The sequence below is a fragment of the Eleutherodactylus coqui genome, chromosome 10, assembly GCF_035609145.1.
Source record: "Eleutherodactylus coqui strain aEleCoq1 chromosome 10, aEleCoq1.hap1, whole genome shotgun sequence".
Taxonomy (NCBI): Eukaryota; Metazoa; Chordata; class Amphibia; order Anura; family Eleutherodactylidae; genus Eleutherodactylus; species Eleutherodactylus coqui.
The window spans coordinates 132,222,680-132,237,832 of NC_089846.1; the positions used below are offsets into that span (position 1 = coordinate 132,222,680).

At 42.7% G+C, this 15,153-nt stretch overlaps 1 protein-coding gene across 1 annotated transcript in view; it reads right to left on the reverse strand.

The window, feature by feature from the left end:
- Positions 1 to 15,153, reverse strand: part of DOCK11 (dedicator of cytokinesis 11) — a 240,901-nt gene that overhangs the window by 88,511 nt on the left and 137,237 nt on the right. The window contains exons 37-42 of the mRNA XM_066581860.1: positions 14,123 to 14,189; positions 11,826 to 11,873; positions 7,156 to 7,295; positions 5,506 to 5,621; positions 4,591 to 4,728; positions 3,216 to 3,398 (exon numbers count right to left, since the gene is read on the reverse strand). Coding sequence (XP_066437957.1) covers positions 3,216 to 3,398; positions 4,591 to 4,728; positions 5,506 to 5,621; positions 7,156 to 7,295; positions 11,826 to 11,873; positions 14,123 to 14,189 — 692 coding nt within the window. The remainder of the gene's footprint in view (positions 1 to 3,215; positions 3,399 to 4,590; positions 4,729 to 5,505; positions 5,622 to 7,155; positions 7,296 to 11,825; positions 11,874 to 14,122; positions 14,190 to 15,153) is intronic.

Below are 15,153 nucleotides of genomic sequence, written 5' to 3' on the forward strand. Positions count from 1 at the left end.
GTGAGCATGATCTCTCTGTGTGTTTGCGGGGCTGCGCGCCCTGCATTTTTTCAAGTTGCCGCTGAGGGACCAACGGTCTCCATGCCAGCTTGTAAACAATGCAGGGCCTGGTAACGTGAACGCAGTGCCTTGAACGCAATTGTAGTTGCGCTAGATGGGTCTCCTATCTTTTCTATGGGCACTGCTAAACGCATGACAAGTTGCGTCTCCTTTTCTGGACGCACCGGTCTGCGCAGCCCTCCATCTGCATTGCCCACAGCCATCGCGTTAGACGCAAGCGTTCAGAGCCTTCGTCTAACGCAATGAACAAACGTATGTGGAGGAGGGGCCGAAGACCACACTTTTTCTGAGAGTCGTTTTGCCTGCAGCAAACCTTATTGGTGACAAAGAGTCACCCCACACTTTCCAAAAGTTTCTAGAACTTGTTTATAAGTTCATTAGTGCCTCGAGCAAAACTACATCCTGTACAACACAAAGGAAAGGGCTGAATGTAAAGAAAATATGGTCACCGGATCACAAGACAGGCTTCTGCTTTACAAAAACCGATATTATATCGCCCTAAACTATCAATGTTACCGATATATCGGACATAACAATATCGATGAAAAGTAACCCCAAAGCATTAGCGATATATCGATATTTCAGTTTATCATACCTCTGAAATAGGCCAAAGCGAACTAACAAGAAACCAGACTTTGAATTCCAAATTATTTACTGTGATTGCTGTCGTGTTAAAACAGTCAAGTATTTCCAAAGTTCTGGGAAAGTACACCCCTGCTCCGCGAAGAGAACATGTTCTTGTTCAATCATTAGTATCGTATTAACGTTACATTTATTTAGCCTTTTTTGTAGATCTCATGGGAATGTCTTCTTTTCTTCTTGACTCTGGAAGAACTAAAGAGAGGTCTCCATGTCTGGATGTTGACAAGATGTGACCTCTGGAAACCACATATTTGTACAACACATTTTCATTAGTATAATCTAGGATCAGATAGCACTAACTGGCGTCTACACACAGGCGAGGCTAAGACGTACGGTTTATTTCTGGACTACCGATGTGTTGAATATACTGAACATTAATAATGTTCAACTTTGTCAAATAAAAATGATCCCAGATGACGGTGAAGGACTTTAGAGTTTACTCTCTGGCTTCATGACCTTCAATAAATGTGCAGGAAGACTTGGTCACCATGGCCATCTGCAGGGAAATGGAGAATAAGGGGCTCCGCTCCCCAGGGTCGTTGCGTCTTGTCTTTTTTTCCCTACCTTTATTCAATGTACAATTTTTTTTTTATCTCTGCTGCTATCAATGCTTTCTGTGCCCGTGTTTTGATTTTTCCATGAAATCAAGAAAATTTAATCATGTTCATCTATTCATAGAAATATTATATATCAAAAGTTTATATAGTTTTAGTATGTGTTCATTTTTTTGAACGTACAATCTACTCTTTTTAGAGCTTTTTTTACTTTATTGTTTTGCTCCGCTTGCCATGTCAAGCAAATGCTAAATAAAGCTGGTTGAGGTTGGTTTAAAATAAACCTCTGTAGCGGTCTGAACTTCATGATTTGTTTCTGCTTCTTAAATGCGTCTGGACCAATGGATGATTCCATTACACAATCTTCTCACAGATAGATAGAGAGATATGAGATAGATAAATGGAGAGATGTATAGATAGAGAGAGATATTAGATAGATATATATGAGATAGAAAGAGAGATAGATAGATAGATAGATAGATAGTAGATAGATAGATATGAGATAGATAGATAGATAAACAGAGAGATGAGAGATAGTAGGTAGATAGATAGATAGATAGATAATAGACAGATATGGGATAGATAGATAGATAGATAGATAGATAGATAGATATGGGATAGATAGATAGATAGATAGATAGATAGATAGCTAGATAGATAGATAGATAGAGAGATAGATATAGATAGATATGAGACAGATATGAGATAGATATATAGAGAGATATGAGATAGATATGAGACAGATATGAGACAGATATGAGATAGATAGATATAGATAGATAGATAGATAGATAGATAGATAGATAGATATGAGATAGATATGAGACAGATATGAGATAGATAGATAGATAGACATGAGATAGATAAATAGATAGATAGATATGAGATAGATATATAGAGAGATATGAGATAGATAGATAGATAGATAGATAGGAGATAGATAGATAGGAGATAGATAGATAGATAGATAGATAGATATGAGATAGATAGATAGGAGATAGATAGATAGATAGATATATAGAGAGATATGAGATAGATAGATAGATAGATAGATAGATAGATAGATAGATAGATAGATAGATAGATAGATAGATAGATAGACAGATAGATATGAGATAGATAGATATGAGACAGATATGAGATCGATAGATAGATAGATAGATAGATAGGAAGATATGAGATAGATAAATACATAGAGAGATATATAGATAGACATATAGATATGAGATAGATAGATAGATAGATAGATAGATAGATAGATAGATAGATAGATATGAGATAGATATATAGATAGACAGATAGATATGAGATAGATAGATATGAGATAAATATGAGATAGATCGATAGATATGAGACAGATATGAGATAGATAGATAAATAGATATAGAGAGAGATAGATATGAGATAGATATATAGAGAGATAGGAGATAGATAGATTAAGAAATAGGAGATAGATAGATAGATAGATAGATAGATAGATAGATAGATAGATAGATAGATAGATAGATAGATAGATAGATAGATAGATATGAGATAGACAGACAGAGATAAACTCCCTCTCACCTCCCTTCTCTGGCAGCTAGTATAGGCTCCCATGGGAATCTATGCAGCTGCTGGCGGCGGCGTGAAAGTGCCCAGTCGGGCGCTTTAACGCCACGCAAATACGCCCCTATGCAGATGCATTGTAAGCCAATGCATCAGAGGGGCAGGGTATATCGGCCAGGTGTGAAAACCCAGCCAATATACGCCCGTGTGAATAAGCCCTAACTCTGTATCGTTATAAGAGACTCAGTGTGGGTGTAATCCCGAATACCGGACCTTTCTCTGTGGACCACTAATCTGTGCTCAGAGATTTCTTGAATCTTTTTTTAAGCTTGACAAATACTGATCTAATGGATTTACCTCAACCAGAGATGGACAATGCCAAGGCTTCCAAGACGCTTCTCTTAATACACTTGCCTGTAAATGTGTCCGGAGAAACGTTCGCCTCTTGGTGAACTCAAAATTGTTCCTCATGAGAAGATAGAGAATAGCTGAAGCTTCGTTTCTTGTGGAGTTGAGTTTGGATGTGCAGCATTTGAGAACCTCATAGCAAAACGCCGCACACATATTGACTCTTCCTTTGAAGAAGGCTGAGGGAAACTTAGTAACAGAGAATGACAGAATTAGACAGTATAGCACATCTGGACAATATAAAGACACAACAACTATACTGTTAGATACCGAACTGATACAGTAGAAAGCAACTGCGGGTTAGTTTATTGGTCATGCCAAAAAGGTTTTTTCAGATAATTCTAGTTCTGATAAATGCAATCGGTCAGATTTATCAATCTACAGTATCTACACCAGTTTTATAGCATAAGTACATTAACCCTTTCCAATCCACTGTCTGACCTCTGAAGACATTATGATTAAGGGCTGTACAGCTCCGATGTTGGAAGACGTCCGTCGGGGTTCTCTTACTGTATACTGCCAGCCTCTCTGCTGTCGGAGCCTATCCAACGTGTCACCTCGTGCAGTACTGGCTTTAGCCAGCAGATAGCGCTGTTGTATAATGACAGAAAAAGAGTAAGCCCCCTAGGAAAACCAGGATACAAATTGGATTGGAAAGGGTTAATAAAAAAGGTTTCTGCTCAAATGCCATGATAATAGAGCCCTTGGTGCTACTTTTTCCAACACGTATGCCTGAGCTGCAAAATTGGGCAGGCCCTTACAGTGAGGCCGAGTTTCTCATTTATTTCGCTATTACATCTTTTGCTATTTTTCTAACTAAGTTCGATTTTAAGTTTTTTTTCAGCCAATGCCGTGTTATTTACCCTGTTTATAGATCTGGCACATGCTACATAGGGGAGTGATACTAGTACAGTAGACTGCTCACAGACTGCACCAGTATTAATCTCCCCATGTAAACCTTCTATTTTTACCTTAAGTTATTACAAATATGTATTTTACCTTTTATCTCTAAATACGGGGACCAATATTTTGGTTGCTGCCATTTTTAATACATTGACATTGGGCAGATTCTGCCAGCTTCTTCCTTAGTGCAAATCAGGCATGAAAATAACTATGATCCAAAAGTAACCTTATGGAGACACAAAGGGTTTCAGACTGTCTCTAGTCTGAGAGATCCACGCTTCTAAGGAAAAATATAACGGGTTTTCCTTTGTATTTTTACTCGTATATTATACTATAATAGTAGTAGATTTGGAGAGCCAGAGGTTGGAGACTGCTCATTATAGGACATTTAGCTATTAATTAATGTTCAGTACTACATATGTATAACGCATGTTGAAATGGTGTGATACCAAGGCAGTATTTTAGATACGCAACTGACCTTGCTGATGAAGGATCGCAGTGATGCAAAGACATGCTTCAAACAGATTTCAGATTGTCCATTTTTCAGAAATGCCAAGTAGATATCGAAAACTTTCTTCATCAAGGGGTTCTGACACTCGGTGTTAAGGAGCTGAGCCTAGAAGAGCATGTTGATTTAGGAATAACTTCCTTCATGTGTATTGCATATATTGTGCCATTACCAACACAATGGTAAATGCAACCCTTTTATATCAATGAGGCATCTTAATATTGTGTTCATGTATCATGTTTCTAAAATACATCTGGAAAGCCATTACAGATTAGCTAGGATGCAGCTTTCCTATTTCATATGCATCCTAGCTAGAGATGAGTGAGTATACTCCCTAAGGCACATTACTCGAGCGAGTAGTGCCTTAGCCGAGTATCTCCCCGCTCGTCTCTAAAGATTCGGGGGGCAGGGAGCGGTGGGGGAGAGCGGGGAGGAACGGAGGGGAGATCACTCTCTCCCTCTCTCCCCCCCACTCCCCCGTGCTCACCGCCGCAACTCACCTGTCACCCGCGCCGGCCCCTGAATCCTTAGAGACGAGCGGGGAGATACTCGGCTAAGGCACTACTCGCTCGAGTAATGTGCCTTACTTAGTGAGTATACTCGCTCATCTCTGATCCTAGCGTATAGGCAAAATGGAGGCCATAAATGTGACGTGAGCCTTATTAAATATATTCCCATTTAAGCTGACACTGCTCTGCTGCTGGCCTCCGCATACCCACATTGTACCATACATGTTTCCTATATCTGACACAGAGCTACATATGGATGTGGTGTTCATCCATTGATACAAAATCAGCTACAAAATCTTCTTAAATAATTTTTTCTAGAATTTTTTTTTTTTATGCACACAAATTATGTGTTGTCGCCATAAAAGCGAAAGCTTACCCTAAACGTTTGTGTGAAGAAAGAGATGGTATCCAGTACGGTTAGGGACACTTCGGTGCTACAGTTACCTTCTAGTAATGCTTGATGTAAAATATCAGCTTCAGTGAACCCTGAACCTGTAGGTGAAATACTCGGTCAATAAAGGTAATTAACAATTATTCATAAATGGCAGGCAAGCACATAAATGGGTATTAATTAGAGATGAGCGAGTAGTGCCTTATTCGAGTACCTGCCCACTCGTCTCTAAAGATTCCGGTGCCGGCGGCGGGGGAGAGCGGTGAGTTGCGGGAGTGAGCAGGAAGCAGCGGGGGAAGAGAGTGAGAAAGAGAGATCTCCCCTCCGTCTCTCCCCGCTCTCCTCCGCCAGCAGCCGAATCTTTAGACACGAGCGGGCAGGTACTCGGCTAAGGCACTACTCGCTCGAGTAGTTGGCCTTATTGAGTATGCTCGCTCATCTCTAGTATTAATCTTTCTATACATAGCCTTAAATAGGGGGCAACTTTCTTGTTCTGATACAAGGACAATGCTAGAGAGCGGGCTGGAATTGTTTTCTTTATAGTCACAAAGTTTCTAAGGACAGTTGGTCAGCGGTATACGGTCCATATGACATACAATAAAGCTCAAGCTGAGCTAATAATATTGTTATTCTTTATCTGGGTAAAGCACAGTGCACAGCCAGGAGGGGCAGCAGTGAGAGCCCTGCCAACCACATCGGTAACCATCTGCCAGAGTGCTCTGATATGTTTGATCGATGCGGCACAGGAAGGGAAGCTAAGTATGATGTGCACATAGCGATACAATTCCTGACATTGCAAAGCTGGTCATTGTACACGACACCACCGAGAAGCAGTAAATTAACTCTTCTAATATACCTTAGACCGCCAAGTATCGGACCCCTCTCCCGCCTCTTATACTCTAGATCACAAGGAATAAAATATGAAACCCTCTTCTACCCAAGACTACCAAGATACAATAGGAGGCACTATCCTAGACCACCTGATCTAGTGAGACTAAAGCAATATTCCCTTCTGAGCCACCACCCCATCCTATCTCACCTGTTCACTGGCCGCAGTATTTCAGCTCTGACTGGTGGCCGAGTACCCAGTGCTATGCAGTTTCCATACCTCCCGTAGAAGTGAATGGGAGTTACATAAACTACACTGTATCCGTAACTTGTGACATGCGTAAGCAGCATAGTGCACTGTGCCTCTCCACTATCCTAGACCACAAGGGAAGTTTTAATTAGCAGAAAATAAGCAAAAAAAATCAGACTGCCTGACCCTAGGTGTGCATCACAGTCTGGTGTGACTTATTGTCGGGAAAATACAATATTTCATGGAGGAAAGTGTTTTGGGTTTAGTACCATATTAAGCATCTGCGCAGGCTGTTGGCAAGGCAGGCTACAAAATCTGTTGGAAGGCAAACTATCCCTCGTAATTCATAGTGACAGTCCCCTCATACGTGGTGGAGGCTCTTGCACCTTAGTACAACTACAACCTCTGCGCCCCAGTAGTTATGGCTCCAGGGTTCCTGGTAGACTGGGATGACTGACTAGGTCTGTCATGGTGTGGGAGGCCCTTTAACTGTCTACTGTGGCACTAGGACATAACTATTACATTATGCATCAGGGAAAGCCGATGTAAATACTTACTATGATTAAGAGTGAATGAACTTTCCAAGCTGCTAAGATGTTGCAGACGTGTGGCTCCAGTTCTACTCCTCAGGGCAGGCATCGTCTGAGATTTTCGGTCTCCTGCCACAAAGAGCTTAGATATCCAGGCATCCTGAACTCTAAAGAGACAGTTGATTGAAGCAATTATTACCTATTAAGGCAGCGCAGACTGATGGGCCATATCAAGTTTATTTAATAAATGGAGACTTGTGCTAAAAAGATCTTGTAAACAGCTGAACAAATATTACTAAATAAATCTGGCAGATTCAGGGCAAATGTCAGCAAGAATTTTACTACCAACCCCACAGCCATGGATAATATTAAGCATACACGTAAAAGAGGCAAGACGCATGGACTGCAGTCAAAGTGGAAGAAAGCGATACATAACACTGTGTAAGTATAGTAACTTTATTGGATTGTATTGGTAGTTCCTTGGACTCATTTGCACTTTTGACAAGATGCTCCTTCAATATGTTTGCATACTCTGGCGGAACCTTGAGGGGCTTAAACCCTTATAGGAACACTCTATACAGTTTCTTGGCGGTACAGTTGTGTCCTATCACATTGAATGCGCTTGCATATGATTAGTAATAAGTTAGGTGTGCCAAGATTTAAGGGGCTGTCCGAGATACAGGCGCTTTATTAAAACTGGTCTCCCAGGAGCAAAACATAGCGCTCCTGCTTGCCACTCGCCGCTCATTCCTCGATAGTGGCTGCAGGCTCCCTGGTGATGTAATGCTTACAGGCTGCAGTCAGCCGGTGCCATCCCGTAAACAGGCTGCTGCAGCCAATCACAGAGCTCAGTGATCATCGATCAAGATGGAGCTCAGGAGATCAATCTTGTAATTAGTTGCATTCACAAACCTGGCAGGATTACCACACCTTACCTAGAAGTCTTACCACTCTTCCTTAATCGATAATGTATGAGTCTGAGCTAATTGAGGCTTCCAAATAAATGGTGCAAAGAGGAGGCGGAGAGGGCGTGGGAGCTCAGATCACTGCTCCTGGCTCTTCCAGTCTCCACCCCCTGCAGAGAGAGACGCCGTATAGGTCGTCTGAATCCGCCCTTATGTTTAGATAGCTATGGTTTAGCAGTACAATAGTTACGTCCCAAGCTGCCCATGGCTTTAATGATTTACGCTATATTTTTTAAAGCAACTTAACATACATTTAGTAGGTTAGCACAAATTTGGGGATAGATAGGTAGGAGTATAGGTGCTTTTAGATGGAACAATTATCGTCTAAACGAAACCAAAAACAACATGATATCGTTCACTTCTTGTTCCTCGTGTATTTTATGCAGGTATAAAAATCATCGTTGGCTCGTTCACTTATTGTTCGTTTTAAACAGCGCTCATTCAGGCCCTCTCATTCACTTATTCAATAAATCTGAAGGATTGAACGATTTCTCATTAGAACGAGCCAACAATGTCTCTGTCTGTCCAAACAGGCTGCTCGAGCCAGCAATGGCACCACTCGCTTGTTCGCTCATTCATACGATAAATCAGCTCATCTAAAAAGGGCCCTTAAGACCCATTTACATGCAAAGACACTCTTTCAAACGACTGAAAGATTGACAGTTTTAGCGATATTTTTGCATAATGTTTTAATGGACACTAATGGCCATTAACATTTTATCAGCTTCATTTGCGTGTACAAAAAGGGCCTCCAGTAGTTGTTTGCAGAGCACAGCATGTGGTCTGAGCTCTGCATACAGCTCCATTGTTCCCGCAAGGGCTGTTGGCAGAATACAATGTAATCTCCAACTTCGCTGCAGAACACAGCCTGTGTTCCCTGTTATTTCTCTCCGGCTGAACAATGGATTTTAAGCTAATTGATGGCATTGTTTATATGCAACGATTATCACTACATACCATTGTTTGAACAAATTTTGAGCGATAATCTTTGCGTGTAAATGAGCCTTTAGACTGCCGGAGAAGATTACATAGGGTCTGTTAGTAGCCTGTGACATTGGAGAAACCCTAGTCTGCTCTAGACACAAAGTGGTAGAATGTTTTTAATTAATTTGCGACTGTATTTTTCATGTTAGATGCATTGGAGCAATAAAATAATTGTTGTGAAGGTAGGCAAAGACTTTAGATGTATTCTCTTTAGGTTTACAATAAACAGAGATAATAGTGCAAATAGAGATCCATTCAGAGATCCATAAATTTGCATGTCATGTGGTGCAGAGTGTAAGCTCTCGCCTACGACCTGAAGGTTGCAAGTTCGATCCCCGCATGATTCCGGTAGCCGTCAAGGTTGACTCAGCCTTCCATCCTTCCGAGGTCGGTAAAATGAGAACCCAGCTTGGTGGGGGGTAATAAGTAATAATTACCTGAAAGCGCTGCGGAATAAGTTGGCGCTATACAAAATACCATGATTTGATTTTTTTTTATTTTTGACAGATTTAGGTGAGGTTCTACATAGCAAAATAACTAATTTTCATTTGCATATTCTGGCACATTCTGAAATATAGTTATTTTAAACATGCCAGAAGAAGGAAGCACTTCAGCATTTGACAAATGAACGGACAACTTCCATTCTGAAAAGCTTTGGTCCAAGATCTCTTTCACCACTGTTGTCCATGAGCATCTCCAGAGCTGCACTCACATGTCTACAGTCTTCAAATCAGGAACCCTTTGTTATTACATATTTGCTTAGAGCTCATTTTAATGATGTGAATTCTCTAGGTTTCACAACAAATGTAGGATGTACAACGGGGCACAGCTAAGTTGTGTCTGACTTAATACACATCCACTGCTTCCAACACAAACTGGCAGAATTGTGAATTCAGCTGTGTAACTCAGGATCAATGCAGTATAAGTAATGCAGTGTATTTACTATTGTAGAAGTTTTCATAGGTAAACCATGTACACCAAATTGCCAATCAGAACATGAAAATGTAAGTGTGACTGCAGAGGTCATTGTCACCGAGGTCTATGAAGCTCAGATATGGAACATTCTAAAGGTTGAGGAGTCACAAATCTATTTGCACAACTGTATAGAAAAAAGCCTTTTTCCAGAGCGCCACAAAACTAATGGTACTTTTACAGGGGCAAATACTGTAAATCTGTCAGTTCTAACGACCACTGACCAACAATGAGCATGTCTGTTAGCGCTCGTTACCTCTGGTAAGATTGTTTACTGTAAGGGCACAACCATTCGGTAACATAACCTGTCCGACCCTATACAACTGCCATTGATCAGCTGCATGTCCGCCAGTATACAGAGGGAGATGTGAAGCCGTATAGTGAGCATTTCTATGCCAAGCAGCTGACAAGGGAGTGTTGGCTTGTTTGTTGGCTCATCATTGGTCTCTTTATGCCCAATTGTCGGGCAAAAGAGCATTCAGAGAAACGCTTGGACCCGAATGGGCCGGTGTGAAATGCCCGTAGAGCTGTGTAGCTGTGCAATCCTAAAGGATTTAATACCATTTCTTTCCTTTTCCTTACATAACGAAAAGAAGAATGACCAGTTTGTTTGCATTTATTCCTGCACACTTAGAAAGCAGCACATGTCAGGGCTTATCCTAGCAACTCCCTCTTTCCAAGAAGCAATACATAATTGCAATAAAACAATTAAGATCTAGTTACTGGAAAAGGCTTGTCATTTGTCCAAACAAACCCACTTAATCTTACAGCATACATATGTCCAGTCACACAGGAAGGCTGTCCAAGGAGGCCTGCCTCACGGCTCTTTCACATGGCCATAGGCGTTTTACGTGCACCCTAAAAACGCGTGAACGGGCACACAAATCTAACGTTTGTGCGACTGTTCAGACGGCACGGGCCCTGGAGCATATACGCCGAGGCAGCAATGCCGTTGCCTCCCCTTCCCTCCCTCTCGCTGGCTTACCTCCTCTCTCCTTCCCCCCAGCTGTTTGCAATATGAGTGGGTGGGACGGGGGCAGAGCCAAGCACCAGCCCCCTCCATGCCCTTTGTCCGCAGCCAGCAACGGGAGGGGGTGGAGCTTAGCTCTGCCCCTACCCTGCCTCCTCCTATTGCAAACAGCCGGAGGGGAGGAGAGAAGAGAGTTTAGCAGTCACGCTGCTAAACTCCCTCCCACCTCCCTTCTCTGACTGCTGTCGTTGGCTCCCATAGGAGCCTATACAACAACCGATGTATTCTGGCCAGAAAGATAGTTCCAGGGCTATCTTTTCAGGCCGGCGTGAAAGCGCCCGGCGCTATATTGACCTGGCGCTTTTACGCTGCTGGAATGCAGCCATGTGATCTGATGTGTTGGAATCCAATGCATCAGATCGTAGCGTATATCGGCCGGCTGTGAAAACAGCGGCATATATACGCTCGTGTGAAAGAGCGCTACTATAGATGTTTTTTATCGCCGCCACGCTAATTGCGGTATAACACTCCCATTGCTTTCAATAGAGCCTCTCACACAGCTTCAGACAGCCGCTCGATTGCGGCACTTTTTGAGTATTGTCTAGTCTATTTTAGGGCGTTTAGCGCTCCTCATCGATGAGCGTCGGCCACAGCATAGCTGCGGCTGAAAATGGAAGTAAAGCATGGCACAGCGATACGTGGATATGTCATAAAAGTCCAGGATGGGAACACCCCTTCTAGTTTACCCATTATTCACTGTACTTATTCCACAACTCCAAAAAACAAGTACATTATAATACTCTTACCTTGCTATATTTCTTTTTCCTACATATCTGAAATGAAACAGACAAGCCCTACAAAGGAGAAAAAGTCAGATAAATAATTGAAGGTTTTAAAAAAAAGAAGTAGAATCTTTCCTATATGATTTCCCCCTTTTGATCCACACCTGACACTGGCTTCAAAAATAACATACAGTCATGAGAAAAACTAAGTACACCCCCTTTGAATTCCATAGTCTTACATTTTAGGACATAATAAAAAAAACCATCTAATCCTCAGAAGGTCATACAATTAGGTGAATACAACTTCAGGCTGGATTCACACGAATGTATATCGTCTTGGTTTTCACGCCGAGCCGATATACGTCGTCCTCATCTGCAGGGGGGAGAGGATGGAAGAGCCAGGAGCAGGAACTGAGCTCCTGCCCCCTCTCTGCCTCCTCTCCACCCCTCTGCACTATTTGCAATAAAAGGAGGCTGGACGGGGCGGGGCTAAATTCTGAGAATTAGCTCCGCCCCTGCCCCACCTCTCCTCATTGCAAATAGTGCAGAGGCGCGGAGAGGAGGCAGAGAGGGGGCGGGAGCTCAGAGCACTGCTTCTGGCTCTTTCAGCCTCCCCCCCTGCAGAGAGAGACAACGTATATCGGCTCGGTGTGAAAACCCAGCCGATATACGGTCGTCTGAATCCAGCCTAAGGCTGAGTTCATACTAGCATTTTTTTTTTCACACCGAGCCGATATACGTCTTCCTCATCTGCAGGAAGGGGGAGGATGAAAGAGCCAGGAGCAGGAACTGAGCTACCGCCCCCTCTCTGCCTCCTCTCCACCCCTCTGCACTATTTGCAATGGGGAGGGGCGGGGCTAGTTCTCGGAACTTAGCCCCGCCCCGCCTCCTTTCATTGCAAATAGTGCAGAGGGGCGGAGAGAAGGCAGAGAGGGGGCGGGAGCTCAGTTCCTGCTCCTGGCTCTTTCATTCTCCCCCTTCCTGCAAATGAGGAAGACGTATATCGGCGTGAAAACCGAGCCGATATACGTTCATGTGAATGCACCCTTACTGCTTGCATAGGTGCTGCTGATCAAATGCCATTGATTAGTAGATCATCATCAAGTGTGACCACCTCTATAAAGTTTGTAACACTTCGCTGGTCTGGAGCATTCAGGCGTGTGTCAACACCATGCCAAGGAGAAAAGACATCAGCGGTGAACTTCGCAATTTTTGTTGTCCATCTGGGAACCATTTCCAAACAATTTGGAGTCCAAAAAATACACCAAGGTCAGGCCTTCTCTAATGCTCAGAGAAATCGCAAGAAACCCCAAGAGCAACAGGCCAGACTGTTAAGGCTTCAGGTAGCATTTTAAATGTTCAGTTTCATGACAGTACAATTAGAAAAAGACTGAACGCGTATGGTTTGTGTGGAACGGTTGCCAGGAGGAAGCCTCTCTCTTCTAAAAAGGACATAGCAGCATGGCTAAAGTTTGCAAAGCTGAATCTGAACAAACCACAAGAATCCTGGAACAATGAAAGATGAGACCAAAGTAGAGATGTTTGGTCATAATGCACATTAGCACAAACACCCCTTACCAACTGTCAAGCAGAGTGGTTGAGGGGTGATAATTTTTTGGCAACTACAGGACCTGGTCACCTCTGTATACCAAAGTATTCTAGTATTCATGCAACGAGACAATGACCCCAAGCACACCAGCAAGTCTACACCAGGATGGCTGAAAAAGAAAGAATCAAAGAGTTGCAATGGTCCAGTCAAAGTCCAGATCTCAACCCAATTGAAATGTTGTGGTGGGCCCTCAAGATAGCCATACATAAACAAATGCCCACAAACATCAATAAACTGAAGCAAAGTTCTAAAGAGTGGGCCAAAATTCCTGCAGAACGATCTGTGAGACTGATAGAGTCATACAGAAAACAATTACAAGTAATTGCTACTAAAGTTTGTTCTACAAGCTGCTGATTCATGGGATGTATTCACTTTTTTACACACTGCTTCCGTATTTTGGCCTAGTTTTGTTAAAAAATAACAGTATAATTTGTCTTGTGTTGTTGTTCGTCTGAGATTGTACTTAACTAATTTGAAGATCTTCTAAGGACCAGATGTTTTTTTGTATTATGTCCTGATACATAAAATCCAAAGAGGGTGCACTTAGTTTTTCTCATGACTGTAAAAGCTGCTTCAAAACAGCGCATGTAAAAAGACCCAAACAGCGGTTAGTATTTTATGGCCCATTCATCTCACTTTAGTTTAGCATGCTAACTTATCGCAACAGAACAAACCAATGAAGTACAGCAGTAAATCTCACTGTTCAACTTACTCCAGAAGCGTAAGGAAGTTCAGCAGTTCTTGTGGGGACATTTTATTCCAGTAGCTAATCAGAGAATCTGAGAAGAACACAAATATTTACATTAGGATATACAGAAGTCAAGCGTGAGATATGTTGCTCATAATAGTATGTCCTTTTATTTACCTGTAGTAAGTCACACTCCGCTCTTAAGTAGAGATGAGCGAGTATACTCACTAAGGCACATCACTTCAGAGAGTAGTGCCTTAGCCGAGTATCTCCCCGCTCGTCTCTAAAGATTCGGGGACCGGCGGGGGGCGGGGAAGAGCGGGGAGGAACGGAGGGGAGATCTCTCCCTCCCTCTTTCTCCCCCACAACTCACCTGTCACCCGCGCCGGCCCCCGAATCTTTAGAGATGAGCGGGGAGATACTCAGCTAAGGCACGACTCACTCATCTCTACTCTTAAGCCATAATAACAAAATTGATCTAAACTCCTTCCCTCAAGCAGATATTTTTCATTTTTTTCCTCCCCATTTTCAACAAATCACATTTTAAAAAAATCTTTCCATCAACCTAGCCAAATGGGGGTATGTTTTTACAGGTATTTTTCGGTGGTACCATTTAATGCACCATATAGTGTAGTGGAGAGTTTGTAAAAATTTCGAATGGAGGTGATATTAAAAAAAAACAAAAAACAGAATTGCTCTATTGTTTTGGGGTTTGTTTTTACGGTGTTCACAGTTCATTAAAATTTACATTTTCAATTCAGTAGGATCACAGCTAGAGATGAGCGAGCGTACTCGGCCACGCCTCTTTTTCGCCCGAGCGCCGCGATTTTTGAGTACTTCCGTACTCGGGCGAAAAGATTCGGGGGGCGCTGTGGGTGAGTGGGGGGTTGCAGCGGGGAGTGGGGGGGAGAGAGAGAGGGCTCCCCCCTGTTCCCCGCTGCTACCCCCCGCTCCGCTACGCCTCCCCCCGCCCCCGGCGCCCCCCGAATCTTTTCACCCGAGTACTGAAGTACTCGAAAATCGCGGTGCTTGATCGAGTAATTACTCGAAACGAG